This window comes from Molothrus ater, chromosome 30 (genome assembly GCF_012460135.2).
Source record: "Molothrus ater isolate BHLD 08-10-18 breed brown headed cowbird chromosome 30, BPBGC_Mater_1.1, whole genome shotgun sequence".
Classification (NCBI taxonomy): domain Eukaryota; kingdom Metazoa; phylum Chordata; class Aves; order Passeriformes; family Icteridae; genus Molothrus; species Molothrus ater.
In genome coordinates, this window is record NC_050507.2 from 1,072,535 (window position 1) to 1,100,346 (window position 27,812).

The 27,812-nt window shown below is 63.9% G+C and overlaps 1 protein-coding gene across 1 annotated transcript; it reads right to left on the reverse strand.

The window, feature by feature from the left end:
- Nucleotides 1-611: 611 nt before the first annotated feature.
- Nucleotides 612-27,812, reverse strand: ERBB3 (erb-b2 receptor tyrosine kinase 3). Its single transcript, XM_036399874.2, has 28 exons — nucleotides 27,731-27,812; nucleotides 24,580-24,731; nucleotides 23,220-23,406; nucleotides 22,178-22,303; nucleotides 20,848-20,913; nucleotides 20,617-20,735; nucleotides 19,656-19,797; nucleotides 18,650-18,763; nucleotides 18,444-18,564; nucleotides 18,282-18,355; nucleotides 18,112-18,202; nucleotides 16,897-17,096; nucleotides 16,187-16,319; nucleotides 15,405-15,498; nucleotides 15,161-15,315; nucleotides 14,358-14,411; nucleotides 13,544-13,685; nucleotides 13,173-13,292; nucleotides 11,932-12,030; nucleotides 10,931-11,116; nucleotides 8,987-9,142; nucleotides 7,934-8,009; nucleotides 6,936-7,082; nucleotides 5,951-6,048; nucleotides 5,338-5,508; nucleotides 4,088-4,159; nucleotides 2,864-3,137; nucleotides 612-1,873 (listed from the first exon to the last, which is right to left on the reverse strand). The coding sequence occupies exons 1-28, from the start codon at nucleotides 27,810-27,812 to the stop codon at nucleotides 1,347-1,349; spliced, it is 3,978 nt and encodes a 1,325-aa protein (XP_036255767.2). The 3' UTR covers nucleotides 612-1,346.

The window sequence follows — 27,812 nt, forward strand, 5'->3', positions numbered from 1 at the left end:
GCGGCCCCCGCGCACAGAGCCCCGGACGGGGGTGTGGTGTGCGCAGCCCCGCCCCCACGGACTGCAACTCCCAGCGTGCAGCGCGGCTCTCGCGAGAGGAGGCGGGAGTGAAAGCGGAAGTTGTGCGCGGGGGGTGTTGGGGGATGTAGGCGGGAGGAGGGAACGGGAATTTCGGTACCGGGAGAGCACCGGGAGCGATGGATCTGCCCCTCCCTCCGCTTTTGGGGTCCCCAGCATGTTCCTGATCCAACCCTGCAGCACCACTCTCACTCACAACCCCCAGACCCGCCACCCCCGCCCAACTCAGCCCCGTTACCCCCCAGCACCGGCACCGCGGCCACACCGGGACCGGTCCCTGCTGTCCCCGGACCGTGACACCGGACTCACCCATCGGCCTCATCCCCACGGTTCCAACCCCGCCGGACTCCCCTGTCCGGTGCTCCCCCCATGACCCCCCCCGCCCCCGGTACCGGCACCGGGGCTGTCGCCGTGCCCGGACCTTGGTCCCGGTCTCCTGTCCGGTATCCCCCGGTCCATCCCCTCCCGGACCCCCCCAAGCCTCATCCCGGACGTTTTTTATTCAAATTCTTTTATTTTCATTCATCCCGCGCGACCCCCGGGGCCGGGGGCGATCCCTGAGCGGGGGCTCCCCCAACCCGAAAAACCGGGGAGAAACCCCCCAAAAAAGGAGAAACCCCCCCCCAAAAGGGATCCCGGGGGTCCCCCCGACCTCAGGGGGCGGGGGACACCCCCAAACCTTCACTCAGCAGGGTGAACCTGAAAATAAAATGAGTCTGGGGTCCTCAAGAGACCCCAAATTCTCCCAGGGATCCCCCAGACCCCCCCCAGGGATTTGGGGAGCACCTTCAATGAGGGAGGAGGAGGAGGAAGGAAAAATGGGGAGGGGGTGGAAGGAAAAAATGGGAGGGGGAGGAAGGAAAAGATGGGGAGGGGTCTCCTGGGGGGGGGGGGCGTAAAAAAAACGGGGAGGAAGAGGAAAAAAAAAGGCAAATAAAGGATCCCAGGACACCCCCAAACCTTCACTGATAAAATGAAAATAAAATGAGTCTGGGGTCCTTCAGAAATCCCACGTGTGGACCCCCGAGACCCCAAATGAGGGAGGAGGAAGGGAAAAACTGGGAGGGGGAGGAAGGAAAAGATGGGGAGGGGTCTCCTGGGGGGGGCGTAAAAAAAAACACCAGGGAGGGAGTGGAAAAAAAGGCAAAAAAAGGCAAAAAAAGTCACAGAGAGACCCCCAAACGCGGTTGGGGGGGTTGGGGTGGGGGTGAGGGGGATCCTTCATATTCACTGCGAGCCCCCCCGCCCAATTTGGGGAGGGGTCCCCCCTAAGTCCGGCGGGCCTTGGCGAAGAGGCGGCTGTGCCAATAGTCGGGGTTATCGAAGGCGCAGTCCGAGGCTTCCAAGCTCCGCAGGGGCTTCATGGGCAGGGGGCGGCACCGGGGCCGCAGCACCGCCTCCATCTCCTCGTAACCTTCCTCGCCCTCCTCATCCTCCCCCTCCTCAAGGCGGGCGGGGGTCGCGGGAGGGTCCCCCGGCCTCATCTCGGTGTAGCCGTGGTGGCGGAGGGAGCGGCTGAGCCGCGGTTGTTTGTTCATGTATTCGTAATCTTCCTCCTCTTCGTCTCCCTCCTCCTCCTCCTCCTCTTCCTCTCCGCGGTCACCCTCGGTTTTGGGGGGTCCCGGGGGTCTCCCCGCGCGAGGGGGGGGGTCGCAGCCCCCCAGTTCCATGTATTCGTAGCCCAGCTCTTCCAGCGAGGCCGGGCGGGGCTGGGGGGGTCGGTTCATGTATTCGTACTCTTCATCCTCATCCTCATCCTCCTCACCTGCATCCGGTGCCGAGCACCCGGCGGGGTCTGAAGGGGAAGGGGCAGATAAAGGTCAGGACCCTCCCCCCGAGACCTCACGGGGGTCCTAAAATCCTAAAGGAGCTTCCCCTAAATGAGCCCCCAAACCCCAAAAATGGGCATGGACCCCCCCAGAGGCACAGGGACCCCCCAAAAATAGGGGTAGGACCCCCCCCGGAGCCACAGGAACCCCAAACCCTGCAGGATGGGACCCCCAGACCCGATCTAGTGGGGGAAAAGACTCCCAGTAAGGCCCCCCCATGAACTGGGAGGAGACCCCAGACCCAATGCAGTGAACAGAGCCCCCAATAAGGACCCCCATGGATGGGGTGAGCCCCAAAACCCCACCCAGTGGGATGGGACCCCTCCCCTAAAGGACCCCCACGGACAGGGGGAGCCCCAAAACCCCACCCAGTGGGATGGGACCCCTCCCAAAAGGCCCCTCACAGATGGAGGGAGCTTCAAATCCCGATCCAATGGATTGGGGACCCCCCTGCCCTTTCCCCAAGACCCCCAGCCCCATTCGAGTGGGACAGAGCCCCCAGTAAGAACCCCCATGAACGGGGGGAGCCCCAAAGCCCAACCCAGTGGGATGGGACCACCCCCCAAAGGACCCCCAAGGACAGAGGAAACCCCAAAACCCAACCCAAAGGGATGGGACCCTCCCCAAAGGGATGGGACCCTCCCTCTCTAAACCCCCACAGACAGAGAGAGCCCCAAAACCTGATCCAACGGGACAGACCCCCCCCATAAGGGCCCCCATGGACGCGGGGAGCCCCAAAACCCAACCCAATGGAACGAGACCCCCCCCCCCTCCCTCCCCAAGACCCCCAGGCATAAGGGAAGCCCCCAGCCCCATCCCCGCAGGATGGGACCCCCACAAAGACCCCCAAGGACAGGGGGGAGCCTAAAACCCGACCCAAAGGGATGCGACCCCCCCTCCCCAATCCCCCCAGCCCCATCCCAGCAGGATGGGACCCCCCCAGGGCGCCCCCTGACCTCGCAGGGCGCAGGTGGGGCTCACGTATCCGTTGGGGTCCTCCTCGCTGCCCTCGGAGCCGGGCCCCGGCGGGGGCTGCAGGCTCTCCCGCTGGGACAGGTACGCGCTGTCCCCGCCCCTGGAGCGGAGGCTGCGGCACAGGGACCCCCCCAGGGACCCCCCCGAGCCCCCCAGCTCCAGCTCCGAGGCGGTGCCGCGACCCTCGGAGCACTCGGACACCGTCCGGCCCAGCGAGCCCTGCCGGGAACGGCGCGGCGGGCGCGACCCCGCGGGCTGGGGATACGGGGAGAGGGGGAAGTCAGGGGGGACACCCCAAAACCGCCCTGGGAACCCCAAACCTGCCCCGCGACCCCCGGGCTGGGGATACGGGGAGAGGGGGACAGAAGGGGTCAGGGGGGACACCCCAAACCTGCCCTGAGATCCCAAACCTGCCCCAGGACCCCCCCGGGCTGGGGATACGGGGAGAGGGGGGGTCAGGGGGGACACCCCGAAACCTGCCCTGAGATCCCAAACCCACCCTGGGACCCCCCGGGCTGGGGATACGGGGAGAGGGGGAGTCAGGGGGGACACCCCAAACCTGCCCTGAGATCCCAAACCTGCCCTGGGACCCCCGGGCTGGGGATACGGGGAGAGGGGGAGTCAGGGGGGACACCCCAAACCTGCCCACGGGGACCCCAAACCCACCCTGGGAACCCCAAACCCACCCTGGGACCCCCCCCGGGCTGAGGATACGGGGAGAGGGTGTCAGGGGGGACACCCCAAATCTGCCCTGAGATCCCAAACCTGCCCTGGGACCCCTCCGGGCTGGGGATACGGGGAGAGGGGGTCAGGGGGGACACCCTAAATCTGCCCCCGGGGACCCCAAACCTGCGCCAGGACCCCAAAACCATCCTGAGATCTCAAATCTGCCCCGCGACCCCCTGGGCTGGGGATACAGGGAGAGGGGGTCAGGGGGGACACCCTAAATCTGCCCCCGGGGACTCCAAACCCACCCTGGGAACCCCAAACCCAGCCTGGGACCCCCTCCGGGCTGAGGATATGGGGAGAGGGGGTCAGGGGGGACACCCTAAATCTGCCCCAGGACCCCAAATCTGCCCCAGGACCCCCCCACTGCGGGTACACGATAGTAACAGGGGGAGACCCCAACGAGACCCCAACCCTCAAGCCCCCCAAACCCCCAGAGCCCCCCCAAAGCCCCCCAGAGCCCCCCCAGCCCCCGGTACCTGTCGGGCGCAGCCCAGGCCGGGCTGGTTCATGGGGATGTACCCGGCGGGGGCGCTCAGCAGGCTCGGGCTCTGCGGGGACACCGGGGGGACACCGGGGCTGGCACCGAGGGGACACCGAGGGGACACGGGAGGGACACCGAGGGGACACGGGAGGGACACCACGGGGACATGGTGGGGACACCACGGGGACATGGTGGGGACACCACCAGGACATCATGGGGACAGCGCGGTGACATCCCCGAGCCCCCCCATTCCCCTCGATCTCCCCCAATCCCCCAATCCCCCCGAACCCTCTGAATCCCCCAATCCCTCCATTCTCCCCCATTTCCCCCTTCCCCAATCCCTCCATTCTCCCCCATTTCCCCCTTTCCCAATTCCCCCATTTCCCCCTTCCCCAATCCCTCCATTCTCCCCCATTTCCCCCTTCCCCAATCCCTCCATTCTCCCCCATTTCCCCCTTTCCCAATTCCCCCATTTCCCCCTTTCCCAGTCCCTCCATTCTCCCCCATTTCCCCCTTTCCCAATTCCCCCATTTCCCCCTTCCCCAATCCCTCCATTCTCCCCCATTTCCCCCTTTCCCAGTCCCCCCATTCTCCCCCATTTCCCCCTTTCCCAATTCCCCTATTTCCCCCTTTCCCAGTCCCCCCATTCTCCCCCATTTCCCCCTTTCCCAAGCCCCCAATTCTCCCCCATTTCCCCCTTTCCCAATTCCCCCATTTCCCCCTTCCCCAATCCCCTATTTCTCCCTTCCCCATTCTCCCCCATTCTCCCCCATTCTCCCCCATTTCCCCCTTTCCCAGTCCCCCCATTCTCCCCCATTTCCTCCTTCCCCATTCTCCCCCATTCTCCCCCATTTCCCCCTTCCCCAATCCCTCCATTCTCCCCCATTTCCCCCTTTCCCAGTGCCCCCATTCTCCCCCATTTCCCCCTTTCCCAATCCCCCCATTCTCCCCCATTTCCCCCTTTCCCAGTGCCCCCATTCTCCCCCATTTCCCCCTTCCCCAATTCCCCCATTTCCCCCTTCCCCAATCCCCTATTTCTCCCTTCCCCATTCTCCCCCATTCTCCCCCATTTCCCCCTTTCCCAGTCCCCCCATTCTCCCCCATTTTCCCCTTTCCCAATTCCCCCATTCTCCCCCATTTCCCCCTTCCCCAGTGCCCCCATTCTCCCCCATTCTCCCCCATTTCCCCCTTCCCCAGTCCCCCCATTCTCCCCCATTTCCCCCCCATTTCCCCCGGGGGTCTCACCCGGGCGCAGCTGCCGCGGGGGCGCTGCGGGCCCAGCCCGGGCGCGAGGCCGAAGGTCCCGTCCAGCTCCTCCTCCTCCTCCTCCTCCTCCTCCAGCTCCAGCGTCTCCACCTCGTCCAGCTCCTTCTCGCTGAGGGGGGGGGGCTCGCCGGGGGGCGCGGCCCCGCTCTCCTGATGGGGGGAAGGGTCAGGGTTGGGGGTTTTGGGGGGTCTGGGGGGTGTGGGGGGCGTTTGGGGGGGGTTTGGGGGGGCTCATCTTGGTCACCAGATATGGGAGGGAAAGGGTCAGGGATGGGGGTCTGGGAGGGGTTTTGGGGGGGTTTGGGGGCTCATCTTGGTCACCAGGTGAGGGGGGGGTCCTGGGTCAAGGATGAGGGTTTGGGGGTCTGGGGAGTGTTTGGGGGGGCTCAGGGGCTCACCTTGGTCACCAGATATGGGGAGGGTGGAGAACAGATCAGGGGTTGGGGGTTTTGGGGTCTGGGGGGTCCTGGGGGGGGTTTGGGGGGCTCACCTTGATGACCAGGTAGCTCTGGGGGGTCCTGGGGGGGGTTTGGGGGGCTCACCTTGATGACCAGGTAGCTCTGGGGGGTTCTGGGGGGGTTTGGGGTCTCACCTTGATGACCAGGTAGCGCGGGGGGTCCCGGGCCATGCGGGTGAACTCGTTGGCCAGCTCCTTGAAGGTGGGGCGGATGTTCTCATCAATCATCCAGCCTGGGGGACAGGGACAGGGACACGGGCTGGGAACAGGGACAGGGACACAGGGCTGGGACAGGGACAGGGACAGGGACACAGGCTGGGGACAGGGACAGGGACACAGGGCTGGGACAGGGACACGGGGCTGGGACAGGGACAGGGACAGGGACATGGGCTGGGAACAGGGACAGGGACATGGGCTGGGACAGGGATGGGGACAGGGACACGGGCTGGGAACAGGGACAGGGACACAGGGCTGGGGACAGGGACAGGGACATGGGCTGGGACAGGGATGGGGACAGGGACACGGGCTGGGGACAGGGACAGGGACAGGGACATGGGCTGGGACAGGGACACAGGGCTGAGGACAGGGACAGGGACACAGGGCTGGGGACAGGGACAGGGACATGGGCTGGGGACAGGGACAGGGACAGGGACAGGGACACGGTCACGGGGTGGGAACACGGCCAGGACACAGCCTGGGACAGGACTTGGACGTGGCCACGGGAACGGGGACGTGACAGAGACCTGGTCACAGTGAGGACCCTGCCTGGGGACAGGGACATGGCCAGGACACGGCTCTGGGCATGGGGACACGGCAGGGACCTGGTCACAGGAGTGGGGACACTGCTAGGACCCTGCCTAGGGATGGGGACGTGGGTGGGGACAGCAGCAGGACCCTGCCCAGCCCTTGTGACGCCCTGGTGACACCCCGGTGCCAGCCTGGTGCCAGCTCTGGTGGCAGCCCTGGGGACAACTCTGGGGACAGCAGCAGGACCCTGCCCAGCCCTGGTGGCAGCTCTGGGGGACCCCACCCTGGGGACAGCAGAAGGACCCTGCCAGCACTGTGCCAGCCTTGTGCCAGCCCTGGTGCCACCCCGGTGTCCCCCGGTGTCCCCGCTCACATTTCACCATGACCATGTAGACGTCGATGGTGCAGATCTGGGGCTGCGAGAGCCGCTCGCCCTTCTCCAGCAGGTCAGGAACCTCGGCCAGGCGGATCCCGGCGTAGGGCTCGGCCCCGAAGGTCATCATCTCCCACAGTGTCACCCCTGGGGACAGCAGGGGACAGCTGTGAGCCATGGGGACACTGGGGACACTGAGGGACAGCTGTGAGCCACAGGGACACCGGGGACAGCAGGGGACAGAGGGACAGCCCGGCCAGGCAGATCCCAGCAAAGGGCTCAGCCCCAAATGTCATCATCTCCCACAGTGTCACCCCTGGGGACAGCAGGGGACAGTGAGGGACAGCAGGGGACAGCTGGGACTACAGGGACACTGGGGACACTGAGGACAGCCTGGCCAGGTGGATCCCAGCATAGGGCTCAGCCCCAAATGTCATCATCTCCCACAGTGTCACCCCTGGGGACAGCAGGGACAGTGAGGGACAGCAGGGGACACTGAGGGACAGCTGTGAGCCACAGGGACACCAGGGACAGCAGGGGACAGAGGGACAGCCCGGCCAGGCAGATCCCAGCAAAGGGCTCAGCCCCAAATGTCATCATCTCCCACAGTGTCACCCCTGGGGACAGCAGGGACAGTGAGGGACAGCAGGGGACACTGAGGGACAGCTGTGAGCCACAGGGACACCAGGGACAGCAGGGGACAGAGGGATCCCGGCGTAGGGCTCGGCCCCAAATGTCATCATCTCCCACAGTGTCACCCCTGGGGACAGCAGGGACAGCTGTGAGCCATGGGGACACTGGGGACAGCAGGGGACACCAAGGGACATCAGGGACAGCAGGGGATAGCAGGGACAGCACAGGACATCGGTGACACTGGGGGACAGCAGGAGACACGGGGGTACACCAGGGCACAGCACACGGGGGACATTGGGGACACTGGTGGACAGCACAGGACATTGGGGACATTGGGGACATTGGGGACAGCGGTGCGGGCTCACCGTAGCTCCAGACGTCGCTCTGGTGCGTGTACTTGCCAAAGTGGATGCTCTCCAGCGCCATCCACTTGATGGGCGTCTGCAGGGAAGGAGGGGACACCGTGGGGACATGGGGACAATGGGGGGACACCATGGGGACACCATGGGGACACCGTGGGGACAATGGTGTCAGGGCAGTCCCAGAGGTACAGAGCACGTGACACAGATGGCATTTGAGCGAGCCCAGGGGGCAGAATGGGTGACACCAATGCCCCTTTTGGGTGTGACACCGATGCCCCTTGGGTGTGACACCAGTGCCATTTGGGGGTCCCACCGATGCCATTTAGGGTGTCCCAGAATGGATGGCACCAATGCCATTTGGGGTGACAGGATGGCATTTTGGCTGTCCCAGAGTGGAGTGACACCGATGCCATTTGGGGGATACCGTGGGTGTGGTGTGGGTGACATCGATGGCATTTGGGGTGACACCAATGCCATTTGGGGTGACATGGGTGCCATTTGGGGTGACATGGGTGCCATTTGGGTGCCATTTGAGGTCCCACCAATGCCATTTGGGGTGACACCAATGCCATTTGGGGTGTCCCAGAGCGGGTGACACCGACGCCATTTCAGGGTGACATGGGTGCCATTTGGGTGCCATTTGAGGTCCCACCGATGCCATTTGGGGTGACACGGGTGCCATTTGGGTGCCATTTGGGGGTCCCACCAATGCCATTGGGGGTCACACCGATGCCCCTCGGGGGTGACACCAACGCCATTGTGGGTGACATGGGTGCCATTTGGGGGTCCCACCAATGCCATTTGGGGTGACAGCGATGCCATTTCAGGGTGACATGGGTGCCATTTGGGTGCCATTTGGGGGTCCCACCAATGCCATTGGGGGTCACACCGATGCCCCTCGGGGGTGACACCAACGCCATTGTGGGTGCCATTTGGGTGCCATTTGAGGTCCCACCAATGCCATTTGGGGGTCCCACCAATGCCATTTGGGGGTCCCACCGGTGCCATTTGGGGGTCCCACCGGTGCCCCTCGGCGGTGGCAGCCCCCAGCCCCACCTTGAGCTCGTTGTAGAAGTATTTCTTGTCGTCGGGGTAGAGCAGGTCGGCGATGCCGAAATCGGCCACCTGCGCCTGGCTGGGCGACTTGAGCAGCACGTTCCGGGCAGCCAGGTTCCTGTGCACCATGCGGTGCTCCTCCAGGTAGTACATGCCCTGAAAACGGGGGAGAATGTTTCATTTTTAATATTTAATTAATTAATTAATTAATATATTTATTATATGTGTATTCTATTGGTTATATATTGGATTATAGAGGATATAACAGCCAGGTTCCTGTGCACCATGCGGTGCTCCTCCAGGTAGTACATACCCTGAAAACGGGGGAGAATGTTTCATTTTTAATATTTATTTATTTAATTAATTAATTAATTAATATATTTATTATATGTGTATTATATTGGTTATATATTAGATTATAGAGGATATAACAGCCAGGTTCCTGTGCACCATGTGGTGCTCCTCCAGGTAGTACATGCCCTGAAAATGGGGGAGAATGTTTAATTTTTAATATTTAATTAATTAATTAATTAATATATTTATTATATGTGTATTCTATTGGTTATATATTCGATTATATATAATATAACAGCCAGGTTCCTGTGCACCATGCGGTGCTCCTCCAGGTAGTACATGCCCTGAAAACGGGGGAGAATGTTTCATTTTTAATATTTATTTATTTAATTAATTAATTAATTAATATATTTATTATATGTGTATTATATTGGTTATATATCGGATTATACATAATATAACAGCCAGGTTCCTGTGCACCATGCGGTGCTCCTCCAGGTAGTAAATACCCTAAAATGGGGGGGAAGTTTAATTTTTAATATTTATTTATTTGTTTATTTATTGTATTTATTATATGTGTATAATATCGTTTATATATAGCATAATGTAAAATATATAACAGCCAGGTTCCTGTGCACCATGCGGTGCTCCTCCAGGTAGTACATACCCTGAAAATGGGGGAGAAAGTTTAATTTTTAATATTTATTTATTTGTTTGTTTATTTATTGTATTTATATATTTATTATATGTGTATTCTATTGGTTATATATTGGATTATAGAGGATATAACAGCCAGGTTCCTGTGCACTATGCGGTGCTCCTCCAGGTAGTACATGCCCTAAAACACACGGGAGGGAGAGGTGCCAACAGGAAATTTTTGTCTTATTTAAAAAAAAAATACTTGATATCTATTTCTGTTGTAAGTTATAGAATGTGTACATGTTATTGGTGATATGCTGTATTAAATGCTCGATACTTATTTTTTATATAAAGGAACGAGCAGGAACCACCCCAAACCTTTCACCCTCAATATTTAGGACAGAAGGAACACACAGGAACCACCCCAAACCCTTCACCCTCAATATTTAGGACAGAAGGAACACACAGGAACCACCCCAAACCCTTCACCCTCAATATTTAGGACGGAAGGAACACACAGGAACCACCCCAAACCCTTCACCCTCAATATTTAGGACAGAAGGAACACACAGGAACCACCCCAAACCCTTCACCCTCAATATTTAGGACAGAAGGAACACACAGGAACCACCCCAAACCCTTCACCCTCTCAGTTTTTAGGACGGAAGGAACACACAGGAACCACCCCAAACCCTCCACCCTCAATATTTAGGACGGAAGGAACACACAGGAACCCCCCCAAACCCTTCACCCTCAATATTTAGGACGGAAGGAACGGGCAGGAACCACCCCAAACCCTCCACCCTCTCAGTTTTTAGGACGGAAGGAACACACAGGAACCACCCCAAACCCTTCACCCTCATTATTTAGGACGGAAGGAATGGACAGGAACCACCCCAAACCCTTCACCCTCAATATTTAGGACGGAAGGAACGGACAGGAACCACCCCAAACCCTCCACCCTCTCAGTTTTTGAGGTCTCAGCAGGGCTGTGGCCCCGCGGGCACTGACCTTGGCCACCTGCACGCACCAGTTGAGCAGCAGCTGGGGGCTGATGGCGCCGCGGTTCTTGCGCACGTAGTCGAGCAGCGAGCCCAGCGGCAGCAGCTGCGTCACCAGCTGCAGCTGCGGGCCCGGGCAGATCCCCAGCAGCCGCACGATGTACGAGTGATCCAGGCTGCCGATGGCCAGCATGTGCTGGGGGGGGACAGGGTCAGCACCCCCACATCCGGGGGGGCACCCAGAGCATCCCTGGAGCATCCCCAGAGCGCCCCCAAACCTCCCCAGATCCGGGGGGACACCCAGAGCACACCCAGAGCATCCCCAGAGCACCCCCAAACCTCCCCAGAGCCAGGGGGACACCCAGAGCACACCCAGAGCATCCCCAGAGCGCCCCCAAACCTCTCCAGAGCCAGGGGGCACCCAGAGCATCCCTGGAGCATCCCCAGAGCGCCCCCAAACCTCCCCAGAGCCAGGGGGCACCCAGAGCACACCCAGAGCATCCCCAGAGCATCCCCAAACCTCCCCAGAGCCAGGGGGACACCCAGAGCACCCCTAAAGCACCCCCAGAGTATCCTCAGCTTCAGGGGGACACTCAGAGCACCCCCAGAGCATCCCCAGAGTGTCCCCGAAGTGTCCCCAGAGTGTCCTTGGAGCATCCCCAGAGTGTCCCCAAACCTCCCCGGATCCAGGGGGACACCTGGATCACCTCCGGAGCATCCCCAGAGCACCCCCAAACCTCCCCAGATTCAGGAGGACACTCAGAGAACCCCCAGAGCACCCCCAAAGTGTCCCCAGATCCAGGGAGAAACCCAGAGCGTGCCCGGGGTGCCCCAGATCCAGAGGGACATCAAGAGCACCCCCTGAGTGTCCCCAGAGCACCCCAGAGCACCCCAGAGCATCCCCGGCTTCAGGGGGACACCCGGAGCACCCCCTGAGTGTCCCCGAAATCCCCTGGCCTCAGAGAGGACCCCCCAGAGCACCCCCGGGCCCCCCAAAGCCCCCACACTCACGTCGGTGACGGCGTGGAAGGATTGCTGCCCGCTCCAGTCCTGGATCACCTTGATGCTCACCGGGATCTTGATGGAATCCCCGTCCGGGATCCAGATCCCCTGCGGGGTCGGTGGGATTGGTGGGATTGGTGGGATTTGGGATGGGATTTATGGGATGGGATTTATGGGATGGGATTTATGGGATGGGATAGGACGGGATCAATGGGATTAATGAGATGGGATTTATGGGAGTTATGGGCTGGGATGGGATTTGAGATGGGATGGGATGAGATCAATGGGATCAATGGGATCGATGGGATTTATGGGATGGGATTTGAGATGGGATGGGATCAATGGGTTGGGATCAATGGAATGGGATGAGATCAATGGGATGGGATCAATGGGGTGGGATTGATGGGATCAAGGTGGGGGGATCACTGGGATGGGATCAATGGGATGGATCAATGGAATGGGATCAGTGGGACTGATGGGATCAATGGGATGGGATGGCATTGATGAGATGGATCAATGGGATCAATGGGGTGGGATTGATGGGATCAATAGGATGGGATGGCATTGATGAGATGGATCAATGGGATCAGTGGGGTGGGATTGATGGGATCAAGGTGGGGGGATCACTGGGATGGGATCAATGGGATGGATCAATGGAATGGAATCAGTGGGACTGATGGGATCAATGGGATGGGATGGCATTGATGAGATGGATCAATGGGATCAGTGGGGTGGGATTGATGGGATCAATGGGATGAGATGGCATTGATGAGATGGATCAATGGGATCAGTGGGGTGGGATTGATGGGATCGATGGGATCAATGGGATGGGATGGCATTGATGAGATGGATCAATGGGATCAATGGGGTGGGATTGATGGGATCAATGGGATGGGATGGCATTGATGAGATGGATCAATGGGATCAGTGGGGTGGGATTGATGGGATCAATAGGATGGGATGGCATTGATGAGATGGATCAATGGGATCAGTGGGGTGGGATTGATGGGATCGATGGGATCAATGGGATGGGATGGCATTGATGAGATGGATCAATGGGATCAGTGGGGTGGGATTGATGGGATCGATGGGATCAATGGGATGGGATGGCATTGATGAGATGGATCAGTGGGATCAGTGGGGTGGGATTGATGGGATCGATGGGATGGGATGGCATTGATGAGATGGATCAATGGGATCAGTGGGGTGGGATTGATGGGCCGGCACCTCAGCCCCTCCCCAGGCCCCACCTTGTGCACGGTGCCGAAGACGCCCGAGCCCAGCACCTTGAGGCGCTTCAGCTCCGACTCCTTGAAGATCCGGGCCAGGACCTTGTTGGCTTTTTCACTGGGGTCCAGCGGCTCCAGGCTCTGCGGGGACACGGCGTGACAGCGGGGACAGGGACATGGCATGGGGACAGGGACACGGCATGGGGACAGGGACAGAAGCACAGCAGGATGAGGACGGAGAGCGACTGGGATGGAAGCAGAGCTGGGGCTGGACAGGAACGCGGCTGGCGAGGACCGGACGCAGGACCCGCCCCTCCCCGCCGCCCTGGGGCCGCTCCCGGGGCCGCTCCCGGGGCCGCTCCCGGTGCTCCCCCGGTGCCCCCGGTGCTGACCTCGCCCCGCTCCAGGTAGCGCCGCATCGCCCGCTTCTTCTGGATCTTCTTGCCCCGCCAGTAGAGCAGCGCCAGCAGCACCAGCGAGCACGAGAGGAAAACGGCACCGACCACCATGACCGCGATCAGCGTCGGGGCCCGCCTGCGGCACCGGGAACCGGGCGGGAACGGGGCGGGATCGGGGCGGGATCGGGGATGGGGACGGGGACGGGGACGGGGATGGGAACGGGGACGGGGACGGGAACGGGGACGGGAATGGGGATGGGGTGGGGATGGGAATGGGAACGGGATCGGGAAAAGGAATGGGAAAGGGAATGGGGATGGAGACAGGAACGGGGACGGGGATGGGAACGGGAACGGGAAAGGGAATGGGGTGGGAATGGGACAGGAACGGGAACGGGGACGGGGATGGGAAAGGGAACGGGAAGGGGAATGGGGTGGGGATGGGACGAGAACAGGGACGGGAACGCGAACGGGGATGGGGATGGGAACGGGAACGGGATCGGGAAAAGGAACGGGAAAGGGAACGGTGATGGGAACAGGAATCGGAACAGGAACAGAGTGGGGATGGGAACGGGAACGGGGACGGGGACGGGAAAGGGAACCGGGACGGGGACGGGAACGGCGATGGGATGGGATGGGATAGGATGGGATGGGATGGGATGGGGACGGGGATGAGGAACGGGGACAGGAATAGGGACAGGGATGAGGACATGGAAAAGCACAGGGTTAGGGTCCCCACAGCCCCTCGGGGTCCCTGCAGCCCCTCGGGGTCCCCGCAGCCCCCCGGGACCCCCCGTCCCCCCCGCGGTACCTGGACACGGGCAGGGGGTCCCCCAGGCAGTCCCGCAGCAGCGGCCCCACACACCTGTGGGGAGGGAGATGGGAGTCAGCCCCTGGGGGACCCCCCAGCGGAGACCCCAGACCCCAAAATGGCACCAGTGAGGTCCTGAGTCCCCAAATGCTGCCCCAAATGATGCCCCAGGACCCCCACCCTGGTGTTCAAAGAGGTCTTGGGACCCCCACCCTGCCCTCCACAGGGTCCCAGTGGGGTCCTGAGCCCCCCAACCTGCCCAGGGTCCCCAAAGAGGACCCCCAAAGAGGTTGTGGGACCCCCAATGTGCCCCCAGTGATACCCCAAGACCCCCACCCTCCTCCTAAAGAGGTTTTGGGATCCCCACCCTGCCCCAAATTATACCCCAGGACCCCCACGCTGCTCCCCAAAGAGCTTTTGGGCCCCCCACCCTCCCCTCCACGGGGTCCTGTGAGCCTCCCCGATTCCCCCAGTGGGGCCCTGAGCCCCCCAAACTGCCTGGGACCCCCCACTCTTCCCCCAGGGATGGCCCAGGACCCCCACCCTGCTCCCCAAAGAGCTTTCGGGACCCCCACTCTCCTCCCAAAGTGGTTTTGGGACCCCCACCCTGCCCCAAATTATACCCCAAGACCCCCACCCTCCTCCCAAAGACCTTTTGAGCCCCCCACCCTCCCCTCCACAGGGTCCCATAAACCCCCCCATGCCCCCCATGGCTCCCTGACCCCCCACCCTTCCCGGACCCCCCAAACCCCCCCTGTCTCTCTGTTCCCGAGCCCCCCGAGCCCCCCGGCCCCCGCACGCACCCCCGGGTGCAGTTCTCATGGCAGGGCCGGCACTCGCGGCTCCCGTCGGGGAATTTGTAGATGGGGCCGCGCTCGCCCAGGACCCCGTCGGGACATCGCTGCACGCAGTGCGGCCCGTCGCGATAGTGGGCGCAGCGCGTGCAGGTGTCGGCGCCCTGCAGAGGGGGGCGGCGACAATGTGGGGACGCTGTGGGGACAGTGGGGACACGGTGGGGACCCGGGGGGGGGCGCGGCCGGGCCGTACCGAGCCGTTGCAGGTGGCGCCGCCGCCGTCGATGCGCTCGCACTCCGGGTGGCACTCGGTGCATTCGCCGCCCTGCGAGAACTCCCGAGGGTCCCTGGGGGCACATCGGGGTGGCACCGTCACCAGCCGGGGGGGACAGGGCCATCCCGGGGGGGACAGGGACATTCTGATGGTGACAGGGCCATCCCGATGGTGACAGGGCCACCCTGGGGGTGACAGGGCCATCCCGGGGGTGACAGGGCCATCCCGGGGGTGACAGGGCTGATCCCCCACCCCAGTGCCCACCCCGAGGGTCTCCACAGTGCCCCCCGTGTGCCCCCCACGTCCCCAGTTTCCCTGTGTTGCCCACACCCCCCATGTCCCCTGTGTCCCCCGTGCCCCCCTTTGCCCCCGTGCCCCCTTTGTCCCCCATGCCTCCCATGCCCCCAGAGCCCCCCATGTCCCCCATATCCCTCTTGTCCCCCACGCCCCCCGTACCCCTCTTGTCCCCCCGTACCCCCCATGCCCCCCCTTTGCCCCCCTTGCCCCCCCACTCCCTGTGCCCTCCATGTCCCCCATGCCCCCCGTGCCCCTCAAGCCCCTGGTGCCCCTGTGTCCCCCCATGTCCCCAGGGCCCCCCGTGCCCCTCTTTTCCCCTTTGTTCCCCACGTCCCCTGTGCCCCTCTTGCCTCTCATGCCCCCCATGCCCCCCATGTTCCCCACACCCCCCATGTCCCCCGTACCCCCCATGTCCCCCATGCCCTGTTTGTCCCCCACGCCCCCGCGCCCCCGTGCCCGCTGACCCCTCGGTGAAGCGGCAGGTGGGCACACAGACGCCCCTCCTGCTGTAGAAGCGGCAGGACAGGCACTGCCCGGGCCCGGGGCCCCAGCAGCCCTCGGCCGAGCACAGCGGGTCACACACCTTGCCCTCTTGCTCTGGGGGGACAGCGACAGCGGCTGGCGTCACCCAGGGGCCGGGGGCACCCATGGGGACAGAGAGGGGCTGGGGGCTGGGGGCACCCAGGGGGACAGAGAGGGGCTGGGGGCACCCATGGGGACAGAGAGGGGCTGGGGTCACCCATGGGGACAGCAGGGCTGGGGTCACCCCCTCCCCCTCCATATGCTCAGAGTGGGGCTGGGGGTCACCCTTGACGTGGAAGGGACAAAGGGGGGCTCAGGGCAGGGTCTGGGGGGTCCCTCAGCCCGGGGTCCATTTGTCCCGGTGTCCCCCCCTATGGGACAGACAGGGAGCCCCTGGAGGGGTCTGGGGGTCCCAGTGTCCCCTCCCTAATGTGACGGACAGGGGATCCCTGGAGGGGTCTGGGGGTCCCCGAGGTGTCCCGGGGGGGTCCCGGGGTCTGTGCAAGGAATGGGGGGCTCGGTTCAGTGCAGGATCTGGGGGTCCCGGTGTCCCCTCCCCTATGGGACAGACCGGGGGCCTCTCCAGGGGTCTGGGTGTCCCCGAGGGGTCCCGGGGGGGGTCCCACGCCCCCTCCCCACCCTGCCCACGCACGGCACTTGCTGCGGGGCCGGTTGTTGCGGATGTCGAGGTCGGCGCGGCTGCGGCTGAGCGCGGCCCAGTGCACGGTGTGCAGGAAGCAGAGCCGCCGGTTCTCCGTGATGTACACGCGGCCCGCGCTCACCTCGCGCAGCGAGCGCAGCCCCAGCGAGGTCACGTTCTCGTTCTTCATGATCAGCAGCGAGAAACCGCGGCTGAGGGGAGCGAGACACCGGGATTCGGGGCGCTGGGGGGGGCACGGGGGGCTACGGGAGTGAGGGGGGGTCCGGGAGTCGGGGAATGAACCGGGGATGAGGGGAGGGACACCGGGATTCGGGGCGCTGGGGGGGTACGGGAGTGAGGGGATGCTCCGGGAGCCGCTCCGGGAGCCGGGCGATGAAGCGGGAACCGGGAAATGAACCGGGAGCTGCTCTGGGAACCGGGAAATGAAGCGGGAGCTGCTCCGGGATTCGGGGAATGAACCGGGAACCGGGAAATGAACCGGGAACCGGGAGGATGAACTGGGAGCTGCTCCGGGATTTGGGGAATGAACCGGGAACCGGGAAATGAACCGGGAGCTGCTCCGGGATTCGGGGAATGAACCGGGAACCGGGAAATGAAGCGGGAATCGGGAGGAACGGACAGACGGAGGGACGGACAAGGACAGAGGAAAGGGAGGGCGCCGGGACAAGCAGGGATCCAGGGATGAGGGGAGGAGGGAATTGAGGAAAACGGGGAATTCAGGGATTGGGAAAATGGGAAATTCAGGGATTGGGGAAATGGGGAATTCAGGGATTGGGGAAAAGGGGGAATTCAGGGATTGGGAATGCAGGAATTAGGGAAAGCAGGGAATTCAGGGATTGGGAATGCAGGAATCAGGGAAAACAGGGAATTCAGGGATCATGGATGCAGCAATCAGGGAAAGCAGGGAATTCAGGGAGCATGGATGGAGGAATCAGGGAAAACAGGGAATTCAGGGATCATGGATGGAGGAATTAGGGGAAAGCAGGGAATTCAGGGATTGGGAATGCAGGAATCAGGGAAAACAGGGAATTCAGGGATTGGGAATGCAGGAATCAGGGAAAACAGGGAATTCAGGGATCATGGATGGAGGAATTAGGGGAAAGCAGGGAATTCAGGGATCATGGATGCAGGAATTAGGGGAAAGCAGGGAATTCAGGGATCAGAGATGCCGGGAGGGGCACAGCGCACGCAGCAGGGGCTCCTCACTTGTACAGGCTCCGTCCCCCGATGGTCTCGAGGTTGGAGAAGACGCTGAAGTTGTGCATGTGCTTGGGCCAGGACTGGATGTTCAGGTACCCTGCGGGCGCACCCCGGGCTCAGGGGGGTCCTGGGGGGCTCCAGGGGGGTCCCAGCACCTGCAGCCCCCCCCTCCTCACCCGTGATCTCCCGCACCGTCCGGAACACGTTCAGCTTCTCGGGGTCCAGGGCCGAGATGTTGCGCCAGGGGTCCCTGCGGGGCCACAGGAGGCGTCAGCGGGGCTGGGGCTGGGGGCTGCACCCCCTAAACCCCCCCCCAAATTCCAAATTGCGTCCCTCACCCCTCCAGGCCCGTGATGAGGAAGTCGAGGTTGCCCAGGATCTTGGTGCAGTTGATGAAGGTGTCGATGTTGCTGGAGTCCACGGTTTGGTATTTGCTGCCGGCACCGGTGCCCTCGCAGGCTGTGAGGGGTGGGCAGGGGTCAGGGAGGGGTCTCAGAGCCCCTCAGACCCCCCTGGGCACCCCCAGAACGCCCCCAGCCCCTACCCTTGGGGCACAGCCCCGCACAGGGCTCGCAGATCTTCAGCCCGTTCTTCTCCACCTCCATCTTGTCGTTGGGGCAGGCGCGCACGCACGAGCTCTGGTCCACCACGAAATTGTCTGCGGAGGGGGACGGGGACAAGGACACGCCAGGGGTCACCCGTGTCCCCCCCGTTGCATTAGTGCCATGCATTAGCCCCTCTCAGTACCCCGGGTCTTTCCCCAGCTGTGCCAATCTCCTCTCCCTTCCCCTGCCTTGCCCCTGCTGGGTGCTGTCCGTCAGTCCTGGCGTTCCAGAAAGGGCCTCGTGGGATTGGTGAGGTTCAGAAGATGCCCTGGGGGGACATTGGGCCATCCAGGTGTCCTTTGTCCCTTTGTCCCTCCTCTCCTGTACCTGGTTGGTGGCTCCCTGCCCCTTCCCTGCCCCTCTCCCCGGGGTTCAAAGGAGCAGCAACCACGGGCTCAGGGAGTTCTGTTGGAGCTGATGCTGCATTCAGAGGCCAGAATAAAGCTCTGGATCCAAACCCTCCAGCAGAACCGACTCCTTTCCTTCACCATCACCTTAAAGCTTCTCCACCAGAGGTAAACCTGAGCTCCTGCAAGCCTGGACTTGTCCCAAGCACCCAGCTGCAATATCCAGCCAGCCAAAGGTGTCTCTGGGGTGAAACCACCACAGCTGCTGCCTTTGGTCAAGCAGCCAGGGCTGGACAAACCCAGGCACGTCCCATTTGGCAATATTGGTATTTAATTCCAATATATTGGCACCCAACGTGAGGCAGCTCCATCCTGGGGCTGGATCAGTCAGGGAAGAGACCCCTGAGGTGGCACCCTCACTTTTGCTGCAATATCCAGCCAGCCAAAGGTGCCTCTGAGGTGAAACCACCACAGCTCCCGCCTTTGGTCAAGCAGCAAGGGCTGGGCAAACCCAGGCACGTCCCATTTGGCTCTGTTGGGATTTAATTCCAACAGCCCCAAAGCCGGTGCCCCCCCCAGGCCCCCCGGCCGCACTCACGGGGGCACTGGCGCACGCAGACGCCCCCGTACTGGTACTTGGTGTCGGGGTTGGGCTCCAGCTGGAACGTGAGCTTGTTGTAGATCAGGGGCTGCGGGCACAGCGGCACGCACGAGCCGCTGTCGTTGAAGTGGCGGCAGGCCTGGGGACGGACAGACGGACACGGGGGTGGGCGGGTGGACAGATGGACACGGGGACAGATGGATGGACACACGGACACACGGACGGGGAGGTGGATGGATGGATGGATGGATGGATGGATGGATGGATGGATGGATGGATGGATGGATGGATGGATGGATGGATGGATGGATGGAGAGACACATGGGTGGGTGGATGCACGGACGGCTGGATGGACAGACAGACAGACGTACAAAGCAGTGCATGCGCAGGGACGGACGGACGGACGGACAGACAGATGCACAGACAGACAGACAGATGTACGAAGCAGTGCGTGTGCAGGGACAGACAGACAGACACACAGACAGACAGACACACAGACAGACACACAGACGGACAGACGGACGTACGAAGCAGTCGGTGCGCAGGGGCCCGGTGCACAGACAGACGGACACACAGACAGACACACAGACAGACAGACAGACGGACGAAGCAGTCTGTGCACAGGGGCCCAGTGCACAGACACACACAGACAGACAGACACACAGACAGACACACGGACGGACAGACGGACGTACGAAGCAGTCGGTGCGCAGGGGCCCGGTGCACAGACACACGCGGACAGACAGACACACAGACAGACACACAGACGGACAGACAGACGGATGTACAAAGCAGTCGGTGCGCAGGGGCCTGGTGCACAGACACACACAGAAAGACAGACACACAGACGGACAGACAGACGGACGTACGAAGCAGTCGGTGCGCAGGGGCCCGGTGCACAGACACACGCGGACAGACAGACACACAGACAGACACACGGACGGACAGACGGACGTACGAAGCAGTCGGTGCGCAGGGGCCCGGTGCAGCCGCCCGCGCACTCCTCGTGGCAGCACTCGTTGGGCGCGCGGCCGAAGCAGCGCCCGTTGCACTGCGGGGCGCAGATGGTCTTGGTCACTGCGGGGACACCGGGGGTCACCGGGGGGCTCAGCCCAGCCCCACAGCCCCCCCGGTACCCCCCGGTACCCCCCGGTACCCCCCAAGCCCCCCCGGTACCCCCGGCTCTCACGTTTCTGGCAGTCCTCGGGGCCCGGCCCCCAGCAGTGACCGCCACAGCTCTCATGGCACGGGGGACCTGCGGGACAGGACAGCAGCGGGGTCACAACAGGGGACCCCAAATACAGGGGGGCCCCAAATACAGGGGGACACGAAAGAGACACCACAGGGACCCCAAAGGGACCCCAAATACAGGGGGGCCTCAAACCAAGGGGTGACCCCAAAGGGATTCCAAAGGGACCCCAAAAACAGCGGTCACTCCAAAGCCAGAGGTGACCCCAAAGGGACCCCAAAATCCAGGGGTCACCCCCAAAGTGACCCTAAACCCAAGGGGGACTCCAAAAGGACCCTAAACCTAGGAGTGACCCCAAAGCCACCCCAAACCCAGGGGTTTACCCCAAAGTGGCCACAAACCCAGCAGTGACCCCAAAGCCACCCTAAGGTCACCCCAAACCCAGGATTTACCCCAAAGTGATCCCAAGGCCACGGGTGACCCAAAACCAAGAGGTGGCCCCAAAGTGACCCCAACCCCAGAGGTGGCCCCAAAGTGACCACAAGCCAAGGGGTGACCCCAACCCCAGGGGTGACCCCAAAACCAAGAGGTGACCCCCAAAGCCACTCCAAGGCCAGGGCTGACCCAAAACCCGGGGATGACCCCAAAACCACCCCAAAGTCACTCCAAAGGCAGGGGTGAGCCCGAAGTGCAGTGCCCCAAAGGCAGGAGTGGCCCCAAAGTGCAGTGACCCCAAAGGCAGGGGTGACCCCGAAGGCAGGGGTGACCCCAAGGTGCAGTGACCCCAAAAGCAGGGGGGACCCCGAAGTGCAGTGTCCCAAAGGCCGGGGTGACCCCAAAAGCAGGGGGGACCCCAAGGTGCAGTGCCCCAAAGGCAGGGGTGGCCCCAAAGGCAGGGGTGGCCCCAAAAGCAGGGGTGGCCCCAAAAGCAGGGGTGACCCCGAAGTGCAGTGTCCCAAAGGCAGGGGTGGCCCCAAAGGCAAGGGTGGCCCCAAAAGCAGGGGTGACCCCAAAGTGCAGTGACCCCAAAGGCAGGGGTGACCCCGAAGTGCAGTGCCCCAAAGGCAGGGGTGACCCCAAAGGCAGGGGTGGCCCCAAAAGCAGGGGTGACCCCAAAGGCAGGGGTGACCCCAAAGGCAGGGGTGGCCCCAAGGTGCAGTGCCCCAAAGGCAGGGGTGGCCCCAAAGTGCAGTGACCCCAAAGGCAGGGGTGGCCCCAAAAGCAGGGGTGACCCCGAAGTGCAGTGCCCCAAAGGCAGGGGTGACCCCAAGGTGCAGTGCCCCAAAGGCCGGGGTGGCCCCAGCCCCCGGTGTCCCTGTCCCCCACGCACAGGCGCGGCCGTTGTCCCTGACGAGCGGCTCCAGGCGCGGGTCCCTCATGATGTCCCTCCACTCCACCGTGTCCACGTGGCACAGCTGCGCGTTCTTCTCGATGTACACCCCCCCCGCCAGGATCTCTGGGGGGACACGGGGGGGACACGGGGGTGACGAGAGGGGACCAGGAGGGACAGAGCCCCCCAGACCCGCCTGGCAGCACAGGGAGCGGATGGGGACCTTGGGGACCATCCCTGCCCCACGGGGACACCACAGGGGACACGGAGGTGGCACTGCCCTGGCATGGGGACCTTGGGGACCTTCCCTGCCCCAAGGGGACACCACAGGGGACACGGAGGTGGCACTGCCCTGGCATGGGGACCTTGGGGACCTTCCCTGCCCCAAGGGACATGGGGGGAGCACTGGGATGGGGACCTCAGAGGGCACAGAGGGGTGGCAGTGTCCCCTCTCCGTGCCAGTCCCATGGGTGTCTCAAGCGCCCTGTGATGTCCCCAAGCCTCCATGATGTCCCAAAACCCCATGATGTCCCCAGCCCTCCATGGTGTCCCCAATCCTCCATGGTGTCCCCAACCCCCGTGGTGTCCCCATCTCCCCACAATGTCCCCAGCCCCCTGCAATGTCCCCGTTCCCGTGGTGCCCTCAACCTCACAATGTCCCCAGTCCCCATGGTGTCCCCAGCCCTCTGCAATGTCCCCAGCTCCCCTGCAATGTCCCCAACCCAACATCGTGTCCCCAAGCCTCCATGATGTCCCCAACTGCAGTGTCCTCAACCTCATGATGTCCCCAAACCCCATGGTGTCCCCATCCCTCCATGATGTCCCCAGCCCACCAAGGCGTCCCCAACTGCACAGTGCCCTCACCCTCACAATGTCCCCAACCCTCCATGGTGTCCCCATCTCCCCACAATGCCCCCGACCCCATGGTGTGCCCAACCCCACGGTGTTCCTAACCCACCATGGTGTCCCCAACCTACCACAATGTCCCCGGCCCCTGCGGTGCCCCCATTCCCGCGTTGTCCCCAACCCTCAACGTCCCCACCTGTGAGCTGGTTGAGGCCGAGCTGGCGCAGGGCGTGGGTGGTGTTGGGGTTGTAGTTGAGCAGCACGAAGAGGGCGAATTTGTCCTCGTAGAACTGCGTGCCGCGGATCACGCGCAGGTTCTGCAGCGGCAGCGCCGCGAACACGTTCATGGCGATCAGGATGTAGCCGGTCACCTCCCGGATGGTCTGCGGGGGCAGAGGGGTCACCTGCGGCCCTGGTGACACACCGTGGTGGCTGTGTCACCCCCTCAATGGTCACATCCTCCCTTTGATGGCCCCCATGGTGGACATGTGACCTCCAAACTGGCCACGTCCTCCCCTTGATGGCCATGGTCCTCATGGTGGACATGGGGCCACCTTGCATGTGACCCCTCAATGGTCACATCCTCCCCTTGATGGCCCCCATGGTGGACATGTGACCTCCCAACTGGCCATGTCCTCCCCTTGATGGCCATGGTCCCCATGGTGGCCATGTCACCCCCTCAATGGTCACATCCTCCCTTTGATGGCCACTGTCCCCATGGTGGCTCTGAACCTCTAAACTGGCCATGTCCTCCTTTTGACGGTCACAGTCCCCATGGTGGCCATGTCCTCCCCTTGAGGGCCACATGGTGGACATGTGACCTCCAAACTGGCCAAGTCCTCCTCTGGTTTGCCATGGTCCCTATGGTGGCCATCTCCTACACATGGTGGCCGTGGCCGTGGTCCCCATGGTGGCTGGGAACCAGTTTGGAACCTCCAAACTGGCCACGTCCTCCCCTTGATGGCCACTGTCCCCATGGTGGACATGGGGGCCACCCATGCACGTGACCCCTCAATGGTCACATCCTCCCCTTGATGGTCCCCATGGTGGCCATGTCACCCCTTCAATGGCCATGATCACCCTTGATGGCCACGTCCTCCCCTTGATGGTCACCATGGTGGCCATGTCACCCCCTCAATGGTCACATCCTCCCCTTGATGGCCCCCATGGTGGCCATGTCACCCCCTCAATGGTCACATCCTCCCCTTGATGGCCACGGTCCCCATGGTGGCCATGTCACCCCCTCAATGGCCATGTCCTCCTTTTGATGGCCATGGTCGCCCTTGATGGCCACGTCCTCCTCTTGATGGTCACCATGGTGGCTGCATCACCTCCAAACTGGCCAAGTCCTCCTTTTGAGGGCCATGGTCCCATGTCCACATGTCCAACAGGCCATGTCCTGCACATGGTGGCCACTGTCCCCATGGTGGCCACGTCACCCCCTCAATGGCCATGTCCTCCCCTGGGTGACAGCAGCCATGTCCCCTATGTGGCCCCTGTCCCCTCAGAGCTGTCCATGTCCCCCCTCAGTGTCCCCGTGTGTCCCCGGGGGTCACCTGGAGGAAGGAGAGGTCCTGGGTGTGGTCGATGAGGACGATCTCCAGGTTGCCCATGACGATCTCGCAGTTGTTGTACATCTTGTGCAGGGTCTGGTACTGGTGCTGCGCGTCCCCGGTCACGCTCAGCCCGTTCAGCGTCCCCGCGCACACTGCGGGCACACACCGTGTCACCAGGGCACCCACTGTGTCACCGGGGCCACCGTGGTGTCACCAGGGCCACCAGGGCCACCACGGGGCCATCACAGGGCCACCATGTCATCAGAGCACCCACCGTGTCACCGGGGCCACCACAGGGCCACCAGGGCCACCACGGGGGCACCCATCACCAGGGCACCCACCGTGTCACCAGGGCCACCGTGGGGCCACCAGGGCCACCACAGCTACCTCCACATGCCCATGGCACCCTCTGCACGGTCACTGCAATGTCCCCTCCCAGCTGGCCGTGTCCTGCACGTGCTGGTGGCCGTGTGCCTCCTCAGTGGCCACCTCATCCCCCTGAGGTCCCTTGGTGTCCCTGTCCCCTCTGAGCTGGACGTGTCCTGCTCTTGGTGGCCATGGTCCCCATGGTGGCTGTGTCACGTCCTCAGTGGCCATGTCCCTGTCTCCTCAATGTCCCTGTCCCCCCCTCAATGTCCCTGTCCCCTCCACGGTGGCCGTGTCTCCTCCATGGTCTATTGGCTATGGCAGCGTCCTCATGGGGTCCCTGTCCTTTCCATGGTGTCCCCTGCAAACGGCCCTGTCCCCATCGTGGCATTGCCCTCACGGTGTCCCCTCCATGATGTCCTTGTCCCCTCCACGGTGTCCTGCTCGTGGTGTCCCTGTCCCCTCCACCTTGTCCTTGTCCTGTCCGTGGTGTCCCCTCCATGGCATCCCCCTCATGGTGTCCCTGTCCCCCTCACCATGTCCCTGTCCCCTCCATGGTGTCCCTGTCCCCTCCACCACGTCCTTGTCCCCTCCATGCTGTCCCTGTCCCCCATCCTTGCCCCCCAGCGCTGTCCCCGCCCCGGTTCCTCCCCCGCCGCTCCCTCCGTTCCCTCCCCGTTCCCGGGGTGCCCGAACCGGCCGGGCGAGCCTTGCGCAAGGCGGGCGCCCCGGGCTGGGCCCCCCCGCCCCGCCACGCCCGCCCGGACTTCGGCCCCGCCGCCGCCGCCCGGGCCCCGCGGCCACTCCCGGCTCCGGGGGCGCGGGGTGGGCTCGGTACCCCCCCGTTCCCGGGGTCCCCTCGGTGTCCCCCCCGTTCCCGGAGTGGGCTCGGTGTCCCCCCCGTTCCCGGGGTCTCCTCGGTGTCCCCCCGTTCCCGGGGGCGCGGGGTCCCCTCGGGGTCCCCTCGGTGTCCCCCCCGTTGCCGGGGGCGCACAGGGCCCCCTTTGTGGCACCGCACAAAGCCGCGATTGTGGCGGGCGGCACCGGGGGGGGGACCCGAGCCCCCCAAACCGGGACCCCCGGGGGCACCGAGGGCTGCGGGACCCGCCAGACGTGACTCAGGCCCCGGCGCGGGGGGGGCCGCGCTCAAAGGCGGCTTTGTCCGGCCCGGGACCCCTCCGGGGGCGGCCGCGGAGCTCGGGGCACGCACGGGAAGGGCCCCCCCGCCCCGGGCCGGGCTATTTGAGCACGGAAAGGGCTAAAAAAAGGTCCCAGCTGCGATGGCAGCGGCCCCCAGCCCCCGCTGCCCCGGGGGTGGGCACGGGGGGCCCGCAACGGGGGGCGCTGCGACCCCCGTGAGACACCGGGGGGGTCCCCTGGGGGTTGGGGGGCGCCATCCAGGCCATCCCCGGGACCCCCGGTGAATCATTAACGGGGGTCCCAGGGCGGGACTGGGGGGTTCGCGACCCCCGGGTGCACCTGCCCGGGGGGGGGGGGGGGCGATGCTGGACCCCCCCCCCCCTTTCCCTCCCCACCGGGCGCCGCGGCGGCGTCGGGACCGGGCGTTATCAGCGCCGGCAGCTCCGGCACGTCCCCGCTATCAGCCGCGTGCCACCGCGGCCCGGAATAGCACCGGGGACCCGGGGGAGGGGACGGGGGGGGCACCGGGAGGGGCTCGCTTCGACCTCCAGCCCCGGGCGGCCCCGGCACAAAGGGGGCTCTGTGTGCGCCGGGCCCCGGCCCCGAACAAAGGGGGCTCTCAGGGACCGGGCTCTGGGGGGAGCGGGGCCGGGGCCGCTGCCCTCGCTGTCCCCGAGGTGTCCCCGAGCCCCCCGAGGTGTCCCCGAGCCCCCCGAGGTGTCCCCGCGTTGTTCCCTCTCTCCCGGTGGACCCGGAGCCCGCGGGTGGCACCCGAGGCGTCGCCGGTGGCGCACGGATGGAGCTGGGGACACAGCGAGGGTCCCCCGGGTGTGCCCCCCACCCCGGGCACCCCCGGGCACCCCCGGGATTTCGGGGCGACGCCGGCCCCACCTGCGCGCCCAGCCCTCGGTGTTTTTCCTTTGGGGATTGAAAAACAACTCCCGGGCGGCCGCGGCCCTTCCGGGGTGCCGGGGCGGCCTCGCGGGCGGGGCCGGGGGTCCCTCCGGGGGTCCCCCCGTGAAGGATCCCCCCCGTTCCCCTCGGGGGTCCCGCCCGGAGCCCTCAAAGGCATCGCCGGGCCCGGCCCCGCAGCCTAAAATTAGCCCGGGCAGCTGCGGGGCCGCAGGTGCCGGGACCGGGAGGGGCACCGAGAGCGGGACCGAGCCCGGAACGGGGGCACCGAGAGCGGGACCGAGAGCGGGACCGAGCCCGGAACGGGGGCACCGAGAGCGGGACCGAGCCCGGAACGGGGGCACCGAGAGCGGGACCGAGCCCGGAACGGGGCACCGAGAGCGGGACCGAGACCGGGAGGGGGCACCGAGCCCCGGGACGGATCCCGGGAGCGGCCACCGAGCCCCAGCCCCGCCGGAGCCGCAGTCCCGGGGCGGTTTCAGCGCCGGTCCCGGTGCTCCCGGAACCGTGCGGTCCTCCCGGGACAGCACCGGGGACTCCCGGGACGCCCCCGCGGAGGAAGCGCCCGCGGGAATTGCCGGGATTGGATCGGGGTCCGGTACCGCCGCCACCCGCGCCCGCTCCCGCCGCCCGTCCCGGGACCCCCGAGCGCTCCGGTGTTTTCCCGGTTCCCCTTTGCCGAACGGCGCAGCCCCGGTTCCCCGTGCCCGCCGCTGCCGCTGCCGGTGCTCACCTGCCTGCGCGGCGCCGGGCGCGGGGAGCAGCAGCGGCAGCAGCAGCAGCAGCGCCCGGGGCCGCTCCCGGTGCGGCTCCAT